Here is a 27596-nt window from a genome sequence, read left to right on the forward strand (position 1 = left end):
TTGTTAGATGACCAGCAGTGGGAGCCACCCCTCAACCACCAGTCCTGGGCTGTGCATCACCTCCAAAATCCACCCTCAGCAAAAATACAGGCTGTCTGCTTCTGATTTGCAGTTGCAAAGGGATCTTCTAATGCTCCACACTGTCTTGGGGCCCTAGGCCCTAGTTGGTAGCAGAGATGACAGGGAGAAAGAGCCTGACACTCTTCAGGTCCTGTGACTTGCCCTCCATTTAGCCACCATTTATTAAGCTGAGCATGTGCTGTCTGCTAACTCATATATTAGTAATCATAGAAGGGTCAGGGGGAAACATATTTTAAGATATGTGCTCTGTCTGTGTCATAATGGACAAAAGAGACCATTATTTTTTTGTTGAAGTTTCTTTTAGGACAACATGAAAGAGCCCCCCATTATATTTTAAGGGTTATTGTTGTGATTACAGTGGCACACCTTCAAAAACACTGGCAGTGAGGTGTAGACACAACCACCACGTATAGACTAATTTTGACTGAGTAGACTTCTGGTTGAGTGTAATTTGCAAGGCTCTCATTTGATCTGCTGTGTATTCATGAATGATGGTGTCTTGTGCCAGCAAGCTATCATCACAACTGACTGTATAAAGAAGTTGGTGCTTGGAAAAATAACTGAAAATCTCAATGGCGTGATGGAGATTTTTTTAAAAAAATTATATTTAATGCACCGTTCTTAGTGTTGCATTTCTTTCTCATGTTGCAATATTTGGTTCAATCTAAAATAATATTGCAGATGAGTCAGTAGCTCCCAATAATTCTTACCTTGTTCTAATTATCCATTTTTTGGATGTCTCTCTGAGGTTTTTTAGCGCTAAAACTGCTGCTCTTCCACAGAGGTGGGTGCACACGTTCCAGAAGGGTGCTATATCTCATATTCCTTCTTCACATGGTACAGATTAGTGGACTAGGTTTACACAACTCTGTATTCACTTAGGTTTGTTCACAAAAATGCCCCAAATATTTTGACTTGAGTTTCTTGTTTAGAGTTTATGTGTTTTGCATGAATTAAAAGATTTGGCCTGAAATGGATTCCAACTGTATAGGAGTTGGTTAACTTTGAGTATTTTAGCAATGGCAGTAAGTCTGTGCTTGTGCAAAGTCCAGAGGAGTGGAAACTGGACACTTGCTTTGGGAGCTAATCAATATAGACCAGCCCCTCTTATATCCAACAGGACATTATCCACAAGTATTAATAGTTAATCCTCCACAAGTGAGTTTGGGGTAAAATGAGTTTGGGAAATTCTGGGTTATAAATTAAACAGGTGAAGGAATGCCTGGGGGCCTTGACTGTGTTCATGATGTTTGTGGCTCACACAGGCTCGTTTTGTTATGGCAATTTAAAAAAAAATACTGATTTTATCACAGACTCCTTTCTTTGAGGAACACCTATTAACATTCCGTGCAGTGTTCTAAACAATGGAACTTAGGAAATGCTGACATAAATGGGTGGTCTGGGTTTGGCATCATCTAGCTAACTGGACTCAGATTAAACATAATTTCCAAATTTTCGCTGTGTCTCATATACAGAGTCACTCTACTGCTAGGACCATGAAAGCAGGTTATTATTTAAAGCAGAATGATTGTAGGTTTGTGGTTTTATTCTTTAAAGGATTACTTTCTAGAATGATTTCTACAGATTTGTGATAGACTCCCAAGAAGTTTAGGTATTTTTCTGTTGGCTTCATTCATGTGAAACCATTCTTTCCTCAAGCTTCATTCACTTTGAGGTTTTGTCTGAGAAATCAAAGCTAGAAATACATACATAGTCCTGCTTGAGACTTAGGCAAGCTCAGAGGAGCTAGGAGAGCTTAAGTTTGGGAAGAACCAATTTTAGTCAAATATTTCTGTCTCTGTGAGAGATGCTAGTTAGCCCCAGAAAGATCATGCTAGTGTAAAAGGTGGGGGTGGGGGTTGGGGGGGGGACAACAAAACCCAAAACAACAGACATTGGGGGCAGGGCTCCACATAAAATATGTATTTCTTTTTGTCCATATCATTCAGAATAATCCATATATAAGTGAGAGGTGACCCCAAATTTAACTGTCCACAGGGACTCTGCTAGTAAAATCATGGTGCTATTAACCATACTCTTCCATTGACTAATTTCTCTTTGCTTCTTCTCTCTCCCAGAATCCTATAGTAGAAATGGAAAGTATTGTCTCCCAGTCCGGTGAGAATTAATTTTCCAAACCCTGTCCTTTCTCTTTGTACCAGCCAGGAGGTCTGAGATCTGAGAGATCTTGTTTTACATAAGCCCAGTTATACCACTCCCTCAAGCCCCAAAAGTAATTCAGTGCTAAGGATATTGGTGAGCTCATGTTGTTTTTCAGTTTAGTGAAAATATATTAATGATAAATTCTCATTGCCTTTTTTTCTTGGAAGGAGTTTAACCCACAGAACAGTGTAAAATATTCTTCCCATTGACCCCCTTCAAATTATTGTCTCACTCCCACCTTTTTCAAAAAGCTGTTTCCTTGGAAAGTTTTCAGACACAGGGCGCCTAGGTGGCTCAGTGGGTTAAGCCTCTGCCTTCGGCTCAGGTCATGATATCGAGGTCCTGGGATCGAGCCCCACATTGGGCTCTCTGCTCAGCAGGGAGCCTGCTTCTCCCTCTCTCTCTGCCTACTTGCAATCTCTCTGTCAAATAAATAAATAAAATCTTAAAAAAAAAAAAAAGAGGAAGTTTTCAGACACATCCAGGAGTAAAGAGAACAGTATAATGAACCCCCAAATACCTGTCCAGTTCTGTAGGTTCAGCAGTGTTAACTTTTTGTTATACCTCCTTAATCTCTACCTTTTCTCTCTTTGCCTTCTTTTTTCCTTATTGTAGTCATCTTTAAAATAAGTTCCTGATATCCTATCATTTCATCTGTAACTCATCTCCTTTGTATCTGTAAATAAAAAGGAAGTTTTATCACCGAATCTCAAAATCATTATCACACCTAACTAAATGAACAATGCTTCCTTAATATTACCTAATTCCCTGTCCATATTCAATTGCCTCAAAGATCCTATTGTCTTATGAATGCCTCTTTGGTTTTTCAGACCAGGATCCAGACAAGATCTACTCATCCTATTTGATTGTTATGTCTTTCAAATCTTTTAATCTAGAACAAGCTTCCCACCCTCCTTTCTTTTTTTCATGCCTCTAACTTATTGAAGAAACCAGGTCAGTAAGATGTGCTACATTCTGTTTGTATGATTGTTTCCTTTTGATGTTGTTTAAGTCATCTCTTCCAGTCTTCTGTATTTCCTGAGAGCTGGGAGTTAGATATGAAGGCTTGCTAAATTTAGGGTCTTCTCCCCCCCACCCCCCCACCAGTTGCACTTCACAGGTGGGCTGATTGCATGGTACTGGGAAACACATGTCCTACTTCCCTTGTAAAGTTCGCCATCAACTTTTCCCCTGATGGCTTTAGTGCCCACTGATGATTGCTTGCATCAGTTATTTTATTAGGAGTTGCAGGTTGGTGACTTTTCTAATTCTGTTATTTTGTGTGGGGGGATGGGTTTCAATATGCAGAAACTGTCTTGGCACCAATGAAGCCCAGAGTAATTTGAGTGGAGGAGAAAACCGAGTGCAGGTCCTAAAGACTGTCCCAGTGAATCTTTCCCTAAATCAAGACCACCTGGAGAATTCGAAGCGGGAACCGTACAGCACGAACATCTCCGAGAGCCCAGCCATCATTCCCGTATCAGGAATCACAGTGGTGAAAGCTGAAGATTTTACACCAGTTTTCATGGCCCCACCCGTGCACTATCCCCGAGGAGACGGCGAGGAGCAACGTGTGGTTATCTTTGAACAGACTCAGTATGGTGTGCCCTCCATGGCCAGCCACAGCGCCTACCTCAAGGATGACCAGCGCAGCACCCCGGACAGCACTTACAGCGAGAGCTTCAAGGATGGAACCACAGAGGTGAGTCCTAGCTCAGTCATCTGCAGCCAGGACCTAAACCCAGAAACCCCAGCTCGTTTTGATTCTGTTTGCTTGTTAAGTGGGATGAATTAACTAAACTTGGGGGCAGCTGGGTGGTTCAGTGGGTTGAGCCTCTGCCTTTGGCTCAGGTCATGATCCCAGGGTCCTGGGATCAAGCCCTGCATCAGGGTCTCTGCTCAGCGGGAAACCTGTTTCCTTCCCCTCTCCCCCACCCCCCGCCTGCATCTCTGCCTACTTGTGATCTCTGTCTGTCAAATAAATAAATAAAACCTAAAAAAAAAATTAATTAAACTGGGAGCATTGGGTTTAAAAAAAAATGTAACTGTATCTTTATAAAAAGGTTTTAATAAATCTTGGGTTTGGGTGTGTGGAGGACTATTTCTATTCTTCTTGACCCTTGGGTGCCTTGGTGTCTTAGTGAGTTAAATATCCGACTCTTTATTTTGGCCCCTCATTGTCTCAGGGTTTTGAGATTAATCCACGCTGGGCGTGGATCCTGTGTGAGATTCTCTCCTCCTTCTGCCCATACCCTGACCCCACTTGTGTGCTCTGTCTTTCTCTCTCCAAAAAGAAAAGAAAATAAAAAAATTTTTGATCCTTAAATGACATTTCTTTTAGTTTTAGTCTTAAATATTTATGAGAAATAAAGAGCTGTTTGTGTGGAAACTTGCTACTTTGTAACGTTTTCGCTCTGAACTCTTCTAGTTTGTAACTTTTCAAATGGTAGCTAAAGATGTTGCCTGTGTAATTTTTGAAACAATGTAACTCTTTAAGATCTACAGTGGATTCTCAAGAAAGAATGTTTACTATTAATACACTTGATTTTAGCCAAAAGGCCAAAGAAGCAATGAGAATTTGTACTATTAATAACCAATTGTTATATGTATGTACATTTTATACTTTACAGGTAGAGATCTGGTATTCTTTTCATGTACCTGTAGGACTTACACAAACAAGGTTCTTGGATTGCTTGTTTATTTATTTTTTTAATTTAAAAAAATTTTTAAAAGATTTATTTATTTACTTTAAAGAGAGCAGAGAAGGACAGAGGGTGAGAATCTCAAGTAGATTCCATGCTCGCTTGATCACACGACCCTGAGATCATGACCTCAGCTGAAACCTAGGGTTGGACACTTGAACAACTGAGCACCCAGGAACCCCTTGCTCATTTGTTATAAATTCACAAGTTTTAAGTGAAGTTTGAATATTTCGGTAATTGTATACAATGTCAGAATCAATAGAAATTTCCTTCACCCTGAAAGTTTTCTTTTTCTTTCTTTTTTTTTTAAACAATCCATCCGGGTGAAATTTTATTTTTTTTAAGATTTTATTTATTTGACACAGAGAGAGAGAGATCACAAGTAGGCAGAGAGAGGCAGGCAGAGAGAGAGGGGGAAGCAGGCACCTTGCTGAGCAGAGAGCCCGATGTGGGGCTTGATCCCAGGACCCTGAGATCATGACTTGAGCAGAAGGCAGAGACTTAACTCACTGAGCCACCCAGGCGCCCCAACCACCTCTGAAAGTTTTCTTGAGCTCCTTGCATTTGGAACCTCCTCTCTTGCTCTGGGCAAGCACTGATTTGCCCTCTGTCTGTAGTTTCACTTTTACTTTCACTTTTTGAGATTCTGTTTTGTTACTTGTATGAAAAGATTGTATTATTGACTTGCTAAATAATTTAGTATGCCATGGTAAGCATATATCACAATTTGTTGATTTGTTTACCAGTTAATGGACAGATTTGGCTGCTTCTTGTTTGGGCTCTTTTGAATAATGCTCTTGAGAACTTTCACATGTATGCTTTCATGTGGACATGTGCTTTTGTTTCCTGGTTAAATACCGAGGACTGGAATTGCTGAGTCATGTGGTCAGTGTGTGTCTAACTGTATATGATACTGCAGTACAGTGTTTCAGGGTTACTGTGCCATTTTCCTTCCCACTAGCAGGATGTGAGGGTTTCTGGTTTTCTCATCCTTTCCCAAACTTGGGGCTGTCAGTCTCTTTAACAGGAGCTATTTTAGTGCATACGTGATGGTGTCTTCTTGTGGTTTGAATTTGCTTTTCTTCCATGCATAGTGATGTTGAACATCATTTCATGTTTCATAATTGGCCATTCTTAAAACTTTTGTGAAATGTCTCTTGAAATATTTTGCCCAATTTTTAAATTGGGTTATCTGTCTTTTTTAATTAAGTTGTTAAGGGCTTCTTAAAAATAACGTGAAGTCGTTACATGTTTTACCGTCTGGTAGCTTTTTTGTTTTTTTAACTATGTCTTTCAAAGAGAATCCGTATTTAATCTTGATGAAGTAAGCTTAATCAGTTTTTTCTTTTATAGTTGATGATTTTGATGTAAAGTCTTGGTTCAACAAGATGGGATCGGGAGGGAGACAAATGATGAGAGACTCTTAATCTCATGAAACAAACTGAGGGTTGCCAGGGGGAGGAGGTTATGGAGAGGGTGGTGGGATTATGGACATTGGGGAGGGTATGTGCTATGGTGAGTTCTGTGAGGTGTGTAAGCCTGACGATTCACAGACCTGTACCCCTGGGGCAAATAATACATTATATGTTAACTTTAAAAAATTAATTAAAAAAAAAAAAAAAGAAGAAGTCTTGGTCCAACCCAATGTCACAAAGATTTTCTCTTGTTTTTTTTTCCCCTAGGCTTTTAATAGTTTTACCTCCTCCATATAGATTTCTGATCCAGCTTGAGCTAACTTTTGTAATGGTGTAAGGGAAAGGTAGAGGTCCGTATTTTATTTTATTTTATTTTTTTGGTCATATCTATATCCCGTTGCATCAACCCCACTTGTTCAAAGGACAGTCTTGTCTCCATTTAGTTGCCTTGGGATCTTTGTAGAACTGGTGTAATCATGGATTAATTCTCCAATTTTTGACACAGAATATTTAATGCATTTTTTAATTGGATCAGGTCAGCTTCTTCGTCAGTTAGGAGCAGTGCCTCTGTATTTGCGATGATGGTCATTGGCTTCCCATTGTTCTGTCCACCCAGGACAAGAAAAGACAATGGCAAAAGGCAAAACTTGTGGATTCTAATTTCCTAAAGAGGAGTTAGTGTGGTGGCAGCTTGCCAAACACTTGCAGCCTGCTGCCCTCTTAGTTGCCACTGGACAAAATGCAGCCACCAGAGCTTGAGATTGCATCCCAAATAATAATATTTAAAAATCATAAACATTTAGTGACCCGACTTACTGTAGGCTGGACATCATCCTGAGTGAAATGTACTCATTTCATCCTCACAAAACCCCTATGAGGTATGTACTATTTCTGTCATTTCTATTTTCCAAATGAGGAAACTGAGGCAGAGAGAGCCTGCCAGTACCCATGGTCATTCTGCAGTAAGTGGCAGAGATGAGACTCATCACAAGTTCTCAGGCTCCAGGACCAATATCCTTCCCCATTATCTCTACACTCTCAAGAAGACCATGCAGGGTCTTCTAATCCTCAGTAGCTCTGTTCCTAAACACAGTGAGTGATTCACCCAAACGGTCTTTTTTTTTTTTTTAAACTGAGTGCCCTTTATCAGTGTCATTAGATGCTTCTTCATCTTTCACATGGGCAGAAGAAGAGCAAAGGGACTGTCTCTCTGCAGTGTTGGTGGAGAGTTAGGTAGACAAGCTGCTCTGGCAGCCCTTCCTCTGCTGACTCTAGCCATTCCTGAGTTCCTGCTGTCTTCTCTGAAATTGGGGAAAGGCAGAGGGAGAGACCAGATAAATTCTTAGCCCTTAAGAGGGTGCCTCATTTCTTGAGTTCTGGTAACTTTATAATCAGACTTTCAATGTCCTTGTCATAAAAATGTTGTCTTAAACTTAGCTTCCTGGGCCATATTGCTGGAAATAGTTAATAGTTAATTGTTCGAGTGCTTCTGTAGGAAAAGCACCTTACTCCCCTTGGGAATGTCAGATGCATGCTTTTTCACTAAAAGTCAGCCACTGATGTTTTTCTTACCAGGTGTGGAAATAGTTCATTAGTCACAGAAGAGCCCATGGATGTGGGCCCAATGTCAGCAGAACCATCATGCTGTTTGGGGAATGTGTTATCAGTTGTGTTTGTGTTGTAGATAAGGAGGCTTATGAAAGGAAACGATTGTATTTTGGGTTTTATTTGGAAGTAGATGAGAAAGTAACTTACCAGAAACTCTGTGGATACTGTTCTCACTAAATTTGGCTTAGCTGTCCTCCTAGCCTTGGAAATCAGTGTTTATTATGTTGCATATTGTATTCAAATCGGACATAAATTAAATGGAACGATCTTCAATCGTGGCCATTATTAACTGGTTATAAGATTAGGTGAGCTCAGAGTAATTTCAGCAAGTAAATTTCATTAAAAAATTTTGTCTAAAATCTAGCCCTTTTTTAAGGCAAACTATTAAAATGCCTAGGATTCTTGTTGAATTAGCAAATTACCCTTTTTAAAAAAAAATTATTTGAGAGAGAAAGAGAGCACAAATGAGGGGAGGAGCAGAGGGAGAAAAGCAGATCCCCTGTTGAGTGCAGAGATGCAGGGCTCAATCCCATGACCAGAGACTGTGACCGGAGCCAAAATCAAAAGCTGGACATCCAAATGACTGGGCCACCCTGGTGCCCCAGCAAATTTCATTTCTTATCAGAGACTGCTTCTTCTATATGTGTATGTATGTGGGTATCAGAGAAGGGAGCAATTTGGCTCAACTCAGGCTTCTTGTTTGTTTTGTTTTGTTTTTAAGATTTTACTTATTTATTTGACAGAGAGAGAAAAAGGGACAGCACAAGCAGGGGGAGCAGCAGGCAGAGGGAGAGGGAGAAGCAGGCTCCCCACAGAAGGGAGCCCGAAGGAGGGCTTGATCCCAGAGCTCTGGGATCATGACCTGAGCAGAAGGCAGATGTATAACTGACTGAGCCACCCACGTGCCCCTGAGCTGGAATTTTTTTTTTTTTTTTTTAAGACACTGGTAACATTGGGGTGCCTGGGTGGCTCAGTGGGTTAAGCCTCTGCTTTCGGCTCAGATCATGATCTCAGGGTCCTGGGATTGAGCCCTGCACGTGGCTCTCTGCTCAGCAGGGAGCCTACTTCCCCCTCCCTCTGCCTACCTCCCCGCCTGCTTGTGATCACTTTCTCCGTCTCAAATAAATACATAAAAGCTTAAAAAAAAAAAAAGTGGTAACATTAAGAAGTTCTTTAATGGATTGATTTTAGCTAATTTGATTCACATTTTATTGTACAGCTCCTTTATTATAACGTTTGGTAAATATTTACTTTTGCTGGTGTTAGGTGCTGTGCTAGATGTGGGAGTAGCGGACAAAAGGAAGGCTGCATTGACTTTTGTCCTTTGGAAGCTTACTATATGTCTATATTTGTGAAGAGAAATAATGATAGTTGTCACTTATTTTGTAGTACTGTGTGCCAGCCACTGTAGCTTCTGCATTTTATTTCTAATCCTTACTATAATTCCAAAAAGGTGTTATTGTTTCCATTTTACTGATGAAAAGGTAGAGAGGGGTTCAGAGAGGTTAAGAAACTTGCCAAAGGTCACACAGCTAATAAGCAAAGGAGTATTACTGATAATTACACATTAGGCAGGTATTAATACCTAGGATGTTATTAGGAAACATGTAAATCTTAAGGCACGGAAGGAAGAGATTTTATAGAAAAATTATATTTATAGTTATAATAAGAATAAAAATAGAAGCAAGAATTTTCTTATCTGTACTATAATTTTGTGTCAGTTAACATTAGGCTATCTAGCTGTATCAATAAAAGAGCACCAGGATCTCAGTGATTTAATACACTAAAAGTTTATTTCTTGTTAATAATAATCTTGATACATGTCTGCAAATGTTTTTTCTTATTAATGACTCAGAAATCCAGGTTCCCTCCATTTTTATGAAATTACCATTTCTATATGTGGCTTCTGGGTCACACCCGTGGAGAAGTACAGTCAGATGATTGCAGACTAACTTGTAAATACTTTGACCTAAAAGTGACATGTATCACTCTTGCTCATATGTCATTGGCTAGAACTAGTCACATGGTCTTAACTAGCTGCAAGAGGGCTGAGAAGTTTAGTCCTGCCATGTAGTCAGGCATGAGCAGAACTTTAAATGGGGAAGCACCAGATATTTCTACCATGTATTTCGTAATTCAACGCCCTGCATGTTCCTTGGCAAATTAACATAGTTTGCAGAGAATCTTCAAATGAAAGCAAAGAATGATTATTTGTCATACTCAATAGACATATGATGGTTAGTCTGTTGATTTTATATTCATCTATAGACTGATACTGGAAGTTATCTTGAACTTAAGTCCTGTTCAGCATGATTAATTTTTAACTGGGAGTTCATTTACTCCCACACATTTAAATAGTAAAACCTTAATAAGAAAGATATGGCATATCACACACATATACACACACTGGAATAATACACAATCGTAAAAAAGGATGCGATCTTGTCATTTGCAACAGTATAGATGGACCTAGGGAGTATTCTACTAAGTGAAATAAGTCAGAGAAAGACAAATGCCATATGATTTCACTCATATGTGGAATCTAAAAAACTGAACAAATGAATAAACAAAAAGCAGAATGAGACCTGTAAATACAGAGAACAAACTCTTGGTTGACAGACGAAAGAAGAGTGGGGAAATAGGCAAAATGGGTGAAGGGGAATGGGCGGTACAGGCTTCCAGTTATGGAATGGGGATAGAAGGCACAGCATGAGGAATATAGTCAATGTCACTGTAGAAGCGTTGTGTGGTGACGGATGGTAGCTACACTTGTGGTGAGATAACAAAACAGAGAAGTTGACTCACTATGTTATAGAGCTGAAATTAATGTAACATTGTGTGTCAACTGTACTCACATGAAAAAAAAATTAAAGAATAAAATCTTAAAAATGTTGACTCAAGTACTAAATTGGAACATAGCTTCCCTTGTGATTAATGCCCTTGATTTTACTATGCTTATAGTGCATATGGTGCCATCGGACTTCTATCATTTTATTACGTCAGTTTGTTTTTGCATCAAGCAAAATCTTGGGAAATCCTTAGCATATACATTTTATACTTTAGGTGATTGAGATTTCTCTCTGTGCAGTGAAATTTGATGAGATCGGATGACCCATTGGTCAGAGTCATAGTAGTCCTCTTCCCCCCTCAGGAATAAAATGGCTGTGGAAGCCCCATATGTTAAGGCTGGTACCTTGCACCACCATTTGATAACTTGATCACTCTTTCTTCTTAATGATGCTCTTGGCTTCATATCCACACTTCAGTTATCATGTGTATTCTAAAGACTTTCAAATTTTTTTGAATTTATTTATTTTTAAAGATTTTATTTATTTTTGAGAGAGAGAGAGAGATAACACGAGCAGGGGAGAGGTCGAGGGAGAAGCAGACTTCTTGCTGAGCAGGGAGCCTGATGCAGAACTCAGTCTCAGGACCCCAAGATCATGACCCGAACCAAAAACGGATGCTTAACCATCTGAGCCACCCAGGTGCCCAACGACTTTCAAATTTTTTCTCCAGCCTAGTTACGTCCTCTTTGCTCAAAACCTTTATATCCAACTGTGTATGACTCTCCACCCATTCCAGATCTGATTTACAATCTTTCCTTGTGTTCTCCACCTTAGTGGGTACCATCACCATCCTGGTTTAAGAAACCAGGATATTTTCTTGATAGTTTGCTCTCCCCTCATCCTCCAATATCAATTCTGTCAGATTTACTTTCTTTCTTTTTTTTCAGATTTACTTTCTAAATATCTCTCAGATCCATCCATTTGTCTCTAATCTGCTTCTACCAAGTTGGCCCAATCTGTCATTATCTCTGGCCTATAACAATGCCTGCTTTTGTACACTGTACCGGGGATGGTGTTTTTGACATGCTTATCTGATTATGTCACCCCCTCCCCCCACTTAAATCCCATTGCTTTTGGGATTAAGATCTAAGTCCTTAACCAGTATACAAAGCATTGTGTATGCTGCTTCCCATTTTCCTTTCCCACCTCATCTTGTACCTCTTTCCCCCTTTTGCTGTCTGCTGTGGGCTCCATTCAGTTCTGTGAACCTGATATACTTCCTCCTGCCTCAGGACCTTTGTGCATGCTGCTCCATATTCTAGAACTGTGCTGAATAATGCCATAGTTGCTAACTACATGTGGCGATTAGAATTCAATAAAATCAAGAATTTAGTTTCTTAGTCCCACTAACTACCACGGTAAGTGCTTAGTATGACTAGGGGCTATCATACTGGACAATGAATATGCAGAACACTTCCATTTTTATGCAAAATTCTATTGGACAACACTGTTGTAGAATATTCTTTGCCAGCTCGCACAGCCTTCCTCCTGTGTAACTTTTTCAGGGAAGCCCTCCCTGTCCTCCCTTCAGTTCCTAGTAGAGTCAGTTTTCTTTGTGTCTAAAGTCTCCCAGCCAAAGACTACCATGAACACATCTGTAATCAGGATTGCATTTATTTAGCCTGCTTTAGCAGGAGACCCTTAGGGACGACTCAGTAAGACAGAGGTGGAAGGAGCTCTTCACAGTGTTCGGGCTTATACTGGGTAAGTGTTAGGAGGGATTCCAGAAATGACAGCCAGCTCTGGACTGGATATGAGAAGACATTGAGGCAGCCCGGAAGCTGGGTAACCATTATTCAGGAAGTGAAATGAGCAAAGCAGGACTGAGGATGCCTTTGTCAGGAAAGCAGCAGCCACTCAGAAGGAAGACATGTTACTCAGTTTGGTGGCTGTGTTCCTGTCTTCTGGGCTTCCGTTGGAAACACTCCTGTTCACCTTGTCTGTGTGCTCCTGAAAATAGTGGTAGTCAGTGGGCCTGGTTTTTACTTTCTCAGTTGTGCTGTGCTCTCCTAGGGCTCTGTTGCTCTTCTCCAGAGTGCTTGCACAGAGTCTGTAACTTTCTGAATGAATGACTTTTTAAGTAATGTGTTTCTTCTCCTAGGCCAGAAGCTTGATGAGAGCAGAGACCTCTTTTGGTTCACTTTGGTACCCATAGCACCTAGCACGTTGCCTGATACAAAATATATGCTCAGTCTTTATTGGAAGAATGGATGAATAAATAAATGAATGATAAGACCTAAAAAAATTGGTGGCTGATCAAAGTCATGGAATCAGAAAATCCTGGATTTTTCTGACAGTTGAAGAATCATTTGTCTTTTTACAGTAGATTCTTAGCAGATGTCCCTTCCTCCCACCCAAGAAAAACACTAGAACTCTAATTTAAAATTTAAATATAACATTCTAATACTGCCTGATATCTCAAGTCCTTTCAGGGTAGTCATTAAAATATATGTTATCATACCTTCTTTACTATCATTTTTCTCAGTCCAAAAGAAGAAAGGTATGGATGCATTATATCATATCACAGTCAGGTATAGTGGTGTTGGCTGTCTGCCTGGGTTTTGGCATCCTACAAATTATATTAAAAGGTTTCCAAGAAGTTGGTCACTGTAACTGGAATGACCCAAACACTTTGACTGTAACTCTCAGTACTAAATCACAGAGAGCCAGATAACCTCTTAATGTGGTCAGGTCTCATGAAGGATTGTGATATTTTCCAGGTGGAATAACTTTATTTTTTTTAATTATAAAGACAGTATAAAAGAATTCAGGATAAAATTTTGAGCTTGAAGGGCACCTGGGTGGCTCAGTTGGTTAAGCCACTGCCTTTGGCTCAGGTCATGATCCCGGAGTCCCGCATTGGGCTCCCAGCTCTGTGGGGCGTCTGCTTCTCCTCTGACCTTTTCCCCTCTCATGCGTTCTCTCTCTCTTTCTCTCTCTCCCTCTCTCTCACATAAATAAATAAATAAAATCTTTAAAGAAAAATTTTAAGCTTGAAAAAGCAATATCCACATTGGTAGCATGTCTGCTATTTTTAGTTTTTCAGGTTCTTGTCCAAATGCAGTCATGTTTATTAGAGTAAGATTTTAGATTTTCTCTTCCTTTCAAGTCTCTTTGAATCTGAGCAGTTGTGGTATATTACATCTTCTCATACCGCCTGGGGGATTAGAACCATTGAATTTATAAATTCACTATGTCATAGTGGGCAAGCCTACCCTTAGGCTTCAGAATTCTGTGGCCTGGACAATAGATTCACTGAGGGCCATGTTTACTAGTACTGGTGCACTGTGTGTTGTTACGGGTTTACTGCATGTTCCTTCAAAGAAAACCTTGGAAGTGCATCTCCTCTATCTTTTCCTTAAATGCCCTTCTCATCATGCTACCCTCCTACTCCAAAATTTCCTAATTCTTAACTGTACTAAGTGTAAATACCTTTTCATTGATCAGCCCTGACCAATAGAACTTTCTGCATTTTACAGATGGGGTAAATATGGCCCTTGTCTCAGTTTATACAGGTAGCAGGTAAAAGAGTCATAACTTGACACTGGACGGTTCTGCACTAGAAACTATGCCCCTAACCACTCTGAATACCACCCTGTGTTGTGTATGCTGTGTCGACTCTCTGTAATCAGTGTTCCATTAACTCAGAATTTGTGATTTTTGGGAATGAGCATTGGAGATAGTAGAAAATGGAAGAGATGTTTTATGTGTTTGAAGAAACAGGTTCCAGTACCTGCAGACACTTTTGGAACACCTGCAGGACATGTGAATATGGACATGTGAATAATATGCAAAGCACAAATGCCTCTTCTGTTGAGTGTAATTCTCAGTGTGCACCTGGGATATGCAAGTTCTATGCACAGATGGTTACTATTTTTGTTGTAGAAAACACAATACTAAAAAATATATTATCTTCCTTTCTGAAGTGAGGATAAAACAGTTTGGGCACATTTGTCACTTTCCTTCCTGTTTTTGCATTGATGACTTACCTATTTGTTTTAATTTGATAACTTTTAAATTTTGCAGAAATTCCGGAGTGCTTCAGTTGGGGCCGAGGAGTACATGTATGACCAGACATCAAGGTAGGCTACCCGGAGGTGTCTCTAGAAACTCATGAACTGATAACACTTGAAATGTACCCCCAAGTTACACTTTTGAACCTTTGAAAGAAAAATCTTTTCTCTATACAGTGACTTCTAAATTACTGTTTCCAGTCTTGACCTGTAGTCTGAGGCCCACACCTTTTTTCTGTCCTTCTGTTGGTTAGATCGCTCTCCTTGGAATCCTTGGATCGCTCTCTGAATCTCAGACACATGGACCTCCAACACAGCATGTGAAAAAATGAAAACTCTTTGCCTTTCTTTTTCTTTTCTTTTCTTCCTTCCCCACTTCTTTCACATCTGTTCTGCTTTTATTTCCTGTTGTGGCTAATGGTGTCGTAATGCCAGCTACCCACTTGAGAGATGTCAAGATTTGCCTGACTTTCTGCTGTGCTTTCGTCACACTTGGCCAGGTGTTGAACATTCTGTTTTACCTGTCCTGTCCCTTGCAACTTTCTCTTGTTCATGTTCTGAACTGTTGTGATGTCACTTGATCTTCCCACCAACACCTTCCTTTCCCTTCTGTTCCACTGTACATACTTAGATACCCGCTGTCATACTCTGTTGCCTTCCATGTACAACCAATGAGAGAGGTATGGGAATAAGATAGAACCTCTCCTTACAAGAGGCCCATAGACTTTTGGAGGGGATAGATGTAGTGATGGACAGTTGTAATACAGTTTGCTCAGTGCTGCTACAGAGGTACATAAACAGAAAGCTGAGAGGACTTAAAGGTCTCTGTGTGTGTGTGGTGGCGGTGGTGGGGGGAACACAGCTTGCAGGGAGGGGCATTTGAACCAGCTGTTGAAGGATCTCGAGCAGGAGTTTTCCAGGGAAAGATTAAGGACATTTTAGGCAGAGGGGCTAGATGATCAAAGACCTTGGTCATGAGCGCGCTCATAGACAGGAGAGAATGGCAAGAAATGAATTGATCTCTCCCGTTTTACAAAGCTTATCAGTGGGGCGCCTGGGTGGCTCAGTGGGTTAAGCCGCTGCCTTTGGCTCAGGTCATGATCTCAGGGTCCTGGGATCGAGTCCCGCATCGGGCTCTCTGCTCAGCAGGGAGCCTGCTTCCCTCTCTCTCTCTGCCTGCCTCTCCGACTACTTGTGATTTCTCTCTGTCAAATAAATAAATAAATAAAATCTTTAAAAAAAAAAAAAAACAACAAAGCTTATCAGTGATGTCACCATTTCAGACAGGATTAACACAAATTCCTCAAGACGGTAGTCAGGGCCTTTACCTGCTAGTTCCTTTTTGCTTTCAACCATGGGTCCCACTGTATTTATTGCTTCTTTGCTTTTATGTGTGTGGCCCTCTTCTGTTCTCTCTGTTTCTACCTGAAGTCCTCCTAATCCTTCAGGGTCTTGCTCCGGCCTCAGGCTGCCCAGTCATCTCCCCAGATCACCCAAGTCAGAATTTCAGTGTGTGGTGAGGTGGGGAACATAGAATTCCAAATCACCTCTTCAAATGTGGAAATGCATATATAATTTGCATGCTATAAACCCCAATCACCCTGTAATCAGCTGTCAGGCTGGTGAAAAGAGCTTTGACCTACCAGTCACTTGACCTGCCTTCTCTTCCTGCTGCTGTCATTGTCCACTGGAGTGAGCAAGTTTCTCAGCCTCTCTTCACCTGTGACATGAGGAAGGTGGTTTTATTTCCTCTGTTATGGATAGGCTTGGGGAGGATGAACCCCCCCAAAATTATGTTCAAAACCACTTCTGTTCATATGTGCTTTTATCTGGAGAGAGGGTTCACAGCTTTTCATGTTTGTTTGTTTGTTTATTCTTTTTTTTTTTAATGCAGCCTGTGCCCTGGTTAAGTTGCAGGCTGCTGATGTAGGTGATTCCTAATATCCTGTCCAGGTCTCAAATTTTATGATTCAGTGGCTGTTCTGAAATTGCTTTTTTCAGGCAAAATGACAGTGACGTTGGTTCTGTCTTGAATGACTTATTTCCCAACCTGTTCTAAGATACATATTCTGGAATTTGCTTAGTTTCTCAGCTTACAATAAGGTTTTTATCATGAAAAGAGGAATATTATTGTGCTTTACAATTTCTTTCTCCTCATGAAAGCTATAAAGAATTAAACATGATAAGAGTCTTCCATAATCTTATAAGCAGACCATTTTAAGAGGTGAATTTGGAGGCAGTTTTATACCTAGCCTTTCAAAGACGATGAAAACAAAGCTAATAAAATAGGCCCAGTGAAGAGCTTCTGATGATTAAAAAGTTTCATGAAGCATTGGTTATTGGATTATCACTAGGAGCCGTCCTGCACTATAGGAGAAATAAATATTTCTGAAAGAACATATTAAACTTTTTGTTTCTTTCGTTTTTAGAAGGATTGTGGTTCATACCTTTTATTTTAAATAATTGATATATTCCTCATGGCTGGGGAAAATCAGTGTTTTTATTTTGTAAATGAAATAACATTTTCAGAATATTAAGGAAATTGTGTAGAGCAGGGATTTGCAAACTTTTTCTGCAATGGGTTATGTAGTGAATATTTTAGATTTGGCACATTATAGATCACAACTACTGAACCCTGCTGTTGTAGTGTGGAAGTAACTGAAGACAAGCCCTAAATGAACGAGCATAGCTGTGTTCCGATAATAGAGCACAGGGAGATGTTTACAATAATACACAGCGAGCTGGATTTGGCCAGTGGAACAAACCTTGTTTGCAGACTCCTGATTTGGAGCAGTAGCGACCCTTTCATGAGTCCTTTTGCTGTCTTAAAAACAGAAAACAGCAAAACCAACAGTCTGTGTTATGGAACTAGATTCTCAGTGATGAATATCTGAGATTTAGACATTTTGAAATCTTTTGAAGTGGGATATCGCTGTTTGCAGCATCTTGGTGATACAAAAAGAGGGTTAAGTGTAGGTACGAATTGCACGAAAGCTTTCACACATTTGGCTTGCTGCTAGGACGAAAGTGGCAAATCCTATCAATTCTTAAGCCGCAGGCATTACTGATTGCCATCTAAGACCTAACAGGTTCTCCTGGCACAGCCTTGCATAATTGGACAGGCACCTCATGGACTTTCTCCCCTTCTAAACCATCTGGTTTATGAGCCACTATTAGAGATGTTGTATACATTGTATTACCAGTGACCTTTGGTTCCGGTTGCATCTCTTTTGCCATATGCTGTGTTTTGTCTCTGAAGTAGAGTAAATAGTGGTTCATATTCCTACAAAATGCTGTAAATGTGAAATTGATTAGGAAGGCAGAAATGTCCGAGCGAGTGAATCTGACCACTGTTTGCTTTCTGTTCACAGTGGCACATTTCAGTACACCCTGGAAGCCACCAAGTCGCTGCGTCAGAAGCAGGGGGAGGGCCCCATGACCTACCTCAACAAGGGACAGTTCTACGCCATAACGCTCAGCGAGACTGGAGACAACAAATGCTTCCGGCACCCGATCAGCAAAGTCCGGGTATGGGCCTCATGTCTCAAATAAAGAGCAGAGGGATCCCATGAAGGGAACTGCTACCTTGCAGTCTGGTGGAAGGGTGTGGAAAAAACTCCAAAATAAATAATTCTAGAACAAATATCAGAGAGTTGGACCAGGAGAACTTACTGGCTTAAGTTTATCATTTTAATCAGTAACCAGTAAATGTCAGGGAGGGGACACGGTTGGGACATGCTTTCTGACCGTATCCAAGGAATTTTCCCAACTTCCTTCATTGCCTTTGTGCTACTTAGTTGTTGTTCTTGCTTTTAGTCAATTAATCTTAATTTTTCAAGCAAGGAGCTGTTAAGTCAGAGCTTATCTGTGGGCAGGGAAAGAGCTGCTGCTGTCTTCTGTATGGAAGGTGTGATTTATCCTGTGTCCCTGGGTCCTTTGCAGCTTGGTTTAAAAAGCTTTTCTGCAGCCCAGTGCTTGCTTACTCAGGAGTCAAGTGAGGCATGATATGATCCCAACCAGGACTGGCTCGGTGGAATTTTCACCTTCATGAGTACTAGTTCTGTTTGTGGGAAATGGAACTATGCTGGAAGCCGACCAGCTTTTGGCATTCTTGCTGCTGCCAAGAAGGGAGGAAACTGGTAATCCTTCTCTACTGAAAAGGAAAATCCTAGCAGAGCTCTCTGAAAAGAGGTTGAAGGGCCTTCTTGCCCTATTGTAAAATGATTTATTCTACATGCTGTATACGTAGTGCCAACCCTACCGTATTTTGTCTGTAGCTACTGCCTCCTAAGCCCTTCAGCACATTGAGACGAATGCGGTGCTGTGCCTAGAGCATAGCGAGTTTACCCCCATCCCTGCGAAGGGAACAAATGAAGTAGAAGAGAAAGAAGAGCATTTGGGCACCTGCTGGCCAGCTTGTCTGTTACTGGCTTTAGGTAAAACAGCTTCAGTGGTGATCTCTGAGACAGCTGGGGTTTCTGGCTGTGTTTCGGTGAGAAAGACCAGCAAGGATTGCTACTCATTCCTCAGCCCAGCAATTCTTCCTCCCTCCAGGCTGTCCTAGTCCCAGGTCAGAGCTGTAGGAGGCGGGGCTGTTGAGAGTGAGAAGAAGATGTGGAGCTCATGTCCCTTGCAAGGCTGAGCCTGTTGCAGGTGGAAAGGTGCTTGGTGTGTTGTGTGCCTGCCGGGGAAAAGTATGTGTTCCTACCCTGTGGTCAAGGCTGTAGTGGAGGGGTGCCTTCCTCCTCCTCCTCCTCCCCCACCTCCTTCTCATCATCATCTTAATGGTGGAAGGATATAATAACAATAACAATCATAATGGTAACAACAACAGTAACAACGCAGAGAGATGCCATAATAAAAACAACAAAAGCCACAAAATAACAACTAATGTTTATTGGGTATATCTTCTATGTGCCGGGCACTATGTCAATGCCACGTATCTAGCAATTCATTTGAAACTAACACAACCCTATGAAATAGGCACTGTTTTTATAATACTATAGATGAGGAAACTTGGCCTTTTAGAGGCTAGTAACTGGTCAAGATTACATAGCTAAAATGTGAGGGAACCAGGATATATCCCAGCCAGTCAGATTCTTGGATTTATTCTCTTACTCACTAAGGTACACTGTGTTGAGAGACATGGAGGGCTAAAAGCCAGAGGCACCATGAGTGTTAGATTGAAGTCCTTAAAGAGACGAGAGGGCTCATTGTAGCCAAAATGAAATAGATGGGACGAATATTTCCATAATAAATTATCTACATGATTTCAGTGAAGCAGAATTCTTTTTTTTTTTTTTAAAGATTTTATTTATTTATTTAACAGAGAGATCACAAGTATGCAGAGAGGCAGAAAGAGGAGGAAGGAGGAAGCAGGCTCCCCACTGGGCAGAGAGCCCAATGTGTAGGGCTCGATCCCAGAACCCTGAGATCACAACCCGAGCCAAAGGCAGAGGCTTTAACCCACTGAGCCACCCAGGCACCTGAATCAGAATTCTTGAAGAATCCCTGTACTGTCGTGGCCTTAGAATGTAAACCATTCACTGTCTTTTCAGCGTGCTGATGATGGTAATGTTAAGAGGGTGTAGATGAGATATACACTTCCTTTGTAATTTACAAGACTGTTTTTTAAAAAAAAACTAAGTTTATCCAGAATTTTCTTACCAGGCATCCACATGTGAGGGTGTAGGGGTGTGAAGTATAGCATATATATCCAGAGATGAATCCCAGGCTATAATGCTTCTGGCTTTTGGGATTGTTCTTACTCCTCAGCTCTGGGAGAGCAAGCAATCTGGAGGAAAGAGGGATACACTTGGAACTTAACCCGCATTAATTTTGGAGAACAGCGTTTTATTCTGAGTCGAAACATGTATGCTTAGTAATACAGCATTTTCAAACTGCCTTTCTTTTTATCACTGAAGACAGAAATTTGCAGACCAAGAATATGCCATTACTTAGGCTGATAGAATCATTTGCTAGAGAAAAAAAAAAAAAAACCGTTATTTTTATTTGGAATAGAAGGAAATAAACACCAGGAGGCCACGCAGTGAACTTTTACATATACAGTAGTTCATCCTCCGCCCTTATGTGCAGGAGGTACATTCTAGGACTGCCCCCCCCCCAGAGGATGCCTGAAACCGTGGATGGTACCAAGCTGTTTCCTCTCATTACATCCCCATAATAAAGTTGAACATATACAATAGCACAGTAAGAGATTAGCAACAACAGTAATAAAAATAGAACAATTACAATACACTGTCATAAAAGTTATGTGACTGTGGGATTCTCGGTTTCTAAGTATCTTATTGTACTGTATTGTACTGTACTCACCCTTCTTCTGGTGATGATGTGAGATGATAAAATACCTATGTATTGACGTAACATGATGACACAGGTGTTGTGACACCCTAATGTTAGGCTACTACTGACCTTTGTATGATAGATCAGAAGGCACTCAGCTGCTTCTAGATTATGGTTGACCAAATGTGGGTCACTGAAACCACGGGTAAGGGGGCAACTGTAAGTGGCAAAGTTTGGGGAAGCAGGAGAGGGAAGAATGGAGAGCTTGGAGCTCATAGTTCCACCAGCCCAGAAGCAGTTCCCCCTCTTGTTACTTCTCCATGTACCTTTGAGGTTCCTGCTGCTTGTGAGTTCGAATAATATGGATACATATTTCTAAACTAGTTTTCCTAACAGACATCTGCTTTCTTGTGTAACAAATGCTCACACGTACTTTGGGAAGAAGCCAGATTTTGAATGGACAGTCCAACTGCAAGCATGTATATGACATCTATTATTTGTCAGGCAGTGGGGCTGTTGACTGAGTAATTGTAAATAATTAAGTAAATGGAGAGGGCGCCTGGGAGACTCAGGGGGTTGAGCCTCTGCCTTTGGCTCAGGTCATGATCTCTAGGTCCTGGGATTAAGCCCAGCATGGGGCTCTCTGCTCAGCGGGGAGCCTGCTTCCCCCCACCTCTCTCTCTTTGCCTGGCTCTCTGCCTACTTGTGATCTCTCTCTCTCTCAAATAAATAAATAAAACCTAAAAAAAAAAAAATTAAGTAAATGACTCGAAGTGTGCAAAATGCCACGAAGGAGAAGTTAGTAAGGAATGGGAATCAATGAAATACTCTGGAATAGTAGGAAAATATCTAAGAAATATTTTGGTTTTGGAATAAGAAGGAGAGAGCCAGTATTCCTGATATTGCAGTTAAAAGGATTTGGGGGAGTTCATTTGTGTTCGTAACTTCTCTTATCTCATAAGTGACAGTCAGTTAATGTGTATGTAGTTTAATGAGGGTTTTTATGATTTAGAACCAGAATGGGCTTTGGTTTCTTATTTCTACAAGATAGAATTAGTTTTTCAAGCGAGTATATCCAAACTGTGTGGAAATAAATAAAATAGTTGACCTTGTCTCTTTTGGTCTGTGCAATATCTGTATCTGAGATCTGTGTTCCTCAGTATGAACTCAGTTTGTAGTACTTCTCTCATTACTCCAGCATTTCAGCCTGAGGCACTTAATTAGGCTAGAAACAGATGCTTGCTTCTTTACACATGGTGCCAAATCCTTCGTTTAAGAATACAAAATTTCAAAAATGTGTTTGTTTTCAGTACCAAAAAAAAGATGTTTTTGGTATTCCCACTCACCTAACAAAACAGTAAATGTGCTGTTAATTGGTTAATTTGGTTGTTATGACTCATGGTAAAAATGATGTAGGGGCGCCTGGGTGGCTCAGTCGGTTAAGTCTCTGGCTCTTGATCTCAGGTTCAAGCCCTGTGTTAGGGTCCATGCTGGGTGTGGAGCCTACTTAAAAAAAAATGATGCAGGATTCTTTTTTCTGTGGACTGTTCTCATTCCCCATGCATTTTTAAAGTAGACCTGTTTTTAAACAAAGACCGTGCAGCTGAACTTGTCTGGGCTTTTGTCAAGCAAGATAAGCAACGTTGTAGAAACAGCTCTGATAGAACTGCTGCAAGTAAAGGCTATGAAGCCACAGAGGCACCCAACAGAAAGTAAGATGCATGGTTCTCCCTTCTGCAGAGCGTGGTAATGGTGGTCTTCAGTGAAGACAAAAACCGAGACGAACAGCTGAAATACTGGAAGTACTGGCACTCCCGGCAGCATACGGCGAAGCAGAGGGTCCTTGACATTGGTAAGTTGACCTTGACCTCCCTGTGTGGTCTTAGGTAAACTGACATGTTGTCATGCTGCCAAGGAGAGCCCAGCACACAGCTCATAGCTGGGACCCACAGAGCTCTTGAGAAGATATTCCAGGCACTAGTCTGGACACTTTTCTTTTGTTAGTACATTTAGTACAAATCAGGCGGAGATAGCAAAATCAGACCGAGCTGAGTGCAAAGCACTGTTTGTTCTATGGTAGCCGGCTGTGACTTGTACAGTAATAGTGAAACATTTGGATTTGCAAGGACTATGTCTGTTTCTAAAACATGTTTCCATGCCCTAGACCAGATGCACTCCTGTCCCCCTGTGACATGAGTAACCTCAGGATCATTTGGCTCTAAGGTACTTGTGAAGGTCACATGACTGCAAAGTGGGTGCTGGTTTTCTTAATTCTCCGTATAGTGTCCCTTTAGTGCCAACACATGCCTGCTGCTGATAGTGCTAGGTGGTCTGGCAAATGAAACCTTTGAGAGATCTTTTCCAGCAGTAGAGGAGGAACGGATCAGCAAGTACATTTTCTCGGTGAATTCTTAAACACGACGTTTGTTCTCTAGAGCCCAGGAGTCCCCTGGGTGGGACTCCAGGTTCGGCCATGAAGACAGAGTCCATGCCAAGTGGTCCCATGGCGGGAATTTGTTGCAAAGATTGGGAGGGCTGAAGGCACCGTGACGCTGTCTGGAGATGAGCAACAGCAAGACTGTGCTGCTATTAGCTGCAGGCCTGGAGGGTCAAAGAAGAGGTTGAGGGTGTTGGGGGAGCGCCCCCAGCAAGAGCTCGAACCATAGTGGGGGCTGCCTCAGCAGGAGCTGGGACCACAGACAGAGCAGCTTTGCAAGAGGAGAAAGAACAACATAGGAGTCCCTGCCAGACCCACCTCTCAAAGAATGCCAAGAGGGAGGAGGAGAAGGAATGCCCTGTGTTCTCCCTGTCTCCCGCTCTCCCACCAGTGCTTCCCCAGGGCCGAATGTTCCCTGAAGCCACTGGGTACATGATCCTAGCAAATGTGGTTTGCAGGACTCACCCTCTGGGATAGAGAGTAAGACAAGGGAAGTCAGGGATGGAATCTTAAAAAGTTTCTAGAGATTGCTTAAAAATGCTGACAGTAATATGTGTGTTTCTAAGTAATTTTAACACTTTATATGCTGTTTTTATACGAAATAAGTAATTTCGCATCTGTGGGCTTTCTTACCTCGTTTTGCAAAGCAGCTGCAGTCCCAGGGAGGGTAAAAGGAAAGGTTTCCCTCCGGTCTCGGGTATCAGAAAGTACTACTGAGCCATTAAAGGGCATTACTGAGCCATTTCTTGGACTTCTTACACACTGCAGTGATGGATTTTCTCAGCCCTTCCATCTCATCCTTGACCAATGGCAGAGAGGTTAGTGATTACGCGAGGGTTAGAGACTCACAATAAAATACATTGAAACTAATTGTTGGTTTATCCTGCAAGATGGCCACACCCCTCCTTGCCTCAGTGCCTGCCCATGAGCATGTGCCCCCCCTTCCTATTAGCTAGTCAAACATGTTTATCTAATAAACCAGCAAACTGAGGCCCCGTGAGGCCCACTGACCCACTTTTCCAGGTGATTTATCCTCAGATAATTAGTGCAAGAGCTAGGATAAGACAGTCGTCTTCACCCAGCTCATATACAGAAACTACGAGATCGATTGACTAGGACAAGGGAGTGGGGATACTTGCCTTGACCTGTTTGTAGCCATCTACATAGAACTCAGAGGAACAATTTTACTTTATTTGAAAAGTTAGCCTTATAATTATTACCCAAGAAAATGAGAGGAGCAATTAAATAGACATATGGACTAGGTCCAAATAAGGTAACTAATAAAAGCATTTTACTAGCTTACCTGTTGGTTCAGCTTTGATATTGTTCTAAGGTTTACTTTTCTTAGACCAGAATGATTTCTCAGCTCACCCAGGGCTTTGGATCTTATCTCTCTTCTATTTTGCCTCTTGCCTGCCTTCGGACTTTCCTCTATAACCCTTTACACATGCATTTGCACACACATGCACACACATGATTTATCTTTAAGACTTAGGACTTTTACTAAGAAGCTTTGTGGCTCCTTGGGCCACCTGCTCTGAACCCGAACCCGAGGAGTATTAAATCAGTCCTTTAGCTTCAAAGGGCAAATTGATTTTCTGGCTACAACCTCAACCTGACAGAGGATGAAGAAATATACAAAAATCTTATATAATTCATTCCTCTATTGGACTTACAAAAAAAGTAAGCCATGTGCTCTTCTGCCAGTGGCAGTTAATACCAACTCCAGCATAAAGAGGGAGCAGACACCTGGGATGGTGTGTACATCTGTGTGTGACTCACACCATCAGTGGGTAGCTCTGGAGTGTGGTGCTGAGAACATTGCTAAGGGCTATGCCTTGCTTCCACCAGGGGTTAGCAATGCCTGCTGACAGTGGAGGGAGGTTGAAGGGTGCATGTGCCCGTAGTTGTCGGTGTGGGTTGAGAACTTTCTAGTAGCCTAAAGAAAAAAAGGAAGAGTCCAGTGTTTTAAAATGTATTACCTTTCTTAACTTCCACAAAGCTGGAGATTACAGTCAGGGCTCATGGTTGCAGTTTCCAAATCTCCACCAGTCACTGTGGTCCCGAAGTTCAACTGGACCCTCTAGCTAGTGAGTGACCTTGAAGCTGGATTTAAAGACTGAGATAGGGCTCCTTTCACTAGAGGAGAGATTCATAACCTGTGGTCTTCAGAGTCTGTGGGTGGGACTTAGGGGAAACTCCAGCTTCTAAAGTTACACACAACACACTTTTGTGTGTAGAGGTGTGTGTATTCTTCTCATTTTTCAGGATTCCCGGTATAACCCGCCCTCCTCCAGCTCTCTGTCTGTTTACCTCTGCTCCAAGCAAAGCCCAGTGGAGCTTTCACCTCTCTCTGTATCTTTCCTTGTTCCACATCCCCTCAGCACTCATGCTTAAGGATTGCTCTTTGGTCTCTTGAACCCCGTAATGACGGCCGGCAAACATTCTACATCTTTCCTGACATACATTTATCTCACTCGGATTAGAACGTTGGTTGTTCTTTCAGGCTGCTCCTCATCTCCCACATACTTCTGACCCTCTGAGTAGCTCTGACCAGCCAGTCCTGCTGGTTGCCAGATGGGGAGAGGCCCCTCAGTGTCCCTGATGGCGTCCTTTCCGTGGGTCTATGCAAAGGAGAGTGGGAGCCCGAGGGCCTGGGGTGCAGGGAAGGAGGCTGCTCTCAGAGCACACAGAGCCTTGGCTCCCAGGTTCCCTGTATCCTGATTGACGTTGCCAGCGAGGCTGCTTCTGCATCACACCAGGCCTAGCTCTTCTGGGACACATACTCACACATTACCTGGTTGGTTCCTCACGTTTTGCAGGTTTGTGCTTGTTGTCACCTTATCAAAGAGACCTTCCCTGTCACCTTACCTCAACGGCACACCCTCATCACTCTCCAGCCGCTTTACCTTTATTTCACAGCAGACCGTGCATCACTACCCTACATGGTACTTACGTATGGATGTTTCTGTTTCTCAGTGTGCCCACCCTCCAATCAGAAGGTAAAGCCCATGAGGGCAGACCCTTGTCTGGTTTAGCATAGGGCCTGAGACATAGTGAGCTGTCAATATTTCCTAAATGAATGAGTGAATGAATGAACCAATGTGTGGATAAAACTCTTACTACACTGACGGAAGGCAGGCCTCTGGAAGGAGTGAACTCTCTTAATGATACCCATGTGTTCCTTGTGTTCTGTGTACCAGGCTCTTTCTAGAGATCACATATAAACGTTGTCTGTCTTCAAAACTCCTTTTGTTGTTCAAAAACCGAGGTGGTGAACAATAAACAATTTTACCCAAGGTCGTGTACCGGGTAGGTGGTGTCGTTGGGATGGAACCCCAAGGGTGCCTGAGTTTGCACTCCTCGTTTTTTATTATTCTCTGTCCTCGCGCCACCGTACATAGTCTTTCTGTGACAACCCCTAGGTAGTTCCTGGCCCCACTAGGCCCTGATGACTTGTAGAGTGACTGTAGACGTGCGGGACCTGACCGTGCGTGGATGTCCTGTGTCTCCCCGCAGTGCCTTCCTCTCCAGATGTTGAGAACGTTTTGCAGTCTGGGGGGGGTGGGACTCTTGGCTGCTGCCACTTCTGACATTTCTGAAAGCCAGTTCACATATCTGAACTGGTTCAGATATGTGGTTCTTGTACATTGGGCCATAAACTGTTTCGTTTGGGGGACGGGGGAAGGAAACATTCGCAGTTAGTTCTTACTTGATAAAAGTAAAACAAATAGACCTTGGCCCTAGTGGCTCCTGCTGCTTTTCAAAGCATGAGTGGAGTTCTCCAAGCCTCACAAGTTCTTTCTTGTGAGCTTGTTGAATAACAACAATTATTCCAGGTCATAAATGAGTTTACATTCTACAGCCCAAGGAGCATTCCTGTGCCAATTAGACCTCAGACCTCCTGTATGGAAGGAGCCACTTAGCCACTTAGGTTGTTTCTGTTGTTGCTCGTCTCTGATTGTGGACGTCCCTTTTTAAGGACGTTGAGTTAGTGCTGGTCCCATGGTACCTTGCAGAAAGGC

General features: G+C 41.9%; 1 protein-coding gene across 4 annotated transcripts in view; it reads left to right on the top strand.

Annotated features, from left to right (window-relative positions):
• The window catches only part of GRHL2 (grainyhead like transcription factor 2), a 160773-nt gene that overhangs the window by 54669 nt on the left and 78508 nt on the right, over nt 1-27596 (top strand). For all 4 annotated transcript variants that reach the window (XM_059394943.1, XM_059394940.1, XM_059394941.1 and 1 more), the window contains exons 4-7: nt 3553-3946; nt 14845-14900; nt 18203-18359; nt 22875-22986. In XM_059394943.1, coding sequence (XP_059250926.1) covers nt 3553-3946; nt 14845-14900; nt 18203-18359; nt 22875-22986 — 719 coding nt within the window. The remainder of the gene's footprint in view (nt 1-3552; nt 3947-14844; nt 14901-18202; nt 18360-22874; nt 22987-27596) is intronic.

This window comes from Mustela nigripes, chromosome 3 (genome assembly GCF_022355385.1).
Source record: "Mustela nigripes isolate SB6536 chromosome 3, MUSNIG.SB6536, whole genome shotgun sequence".
NCBI classification, from domain to species: domain Eukaryota; kingdom Metazoa; phylum Chordata; class Mammalia; order Carnivora; family Mustelidae; genus Mustela; species Mustela nigripes.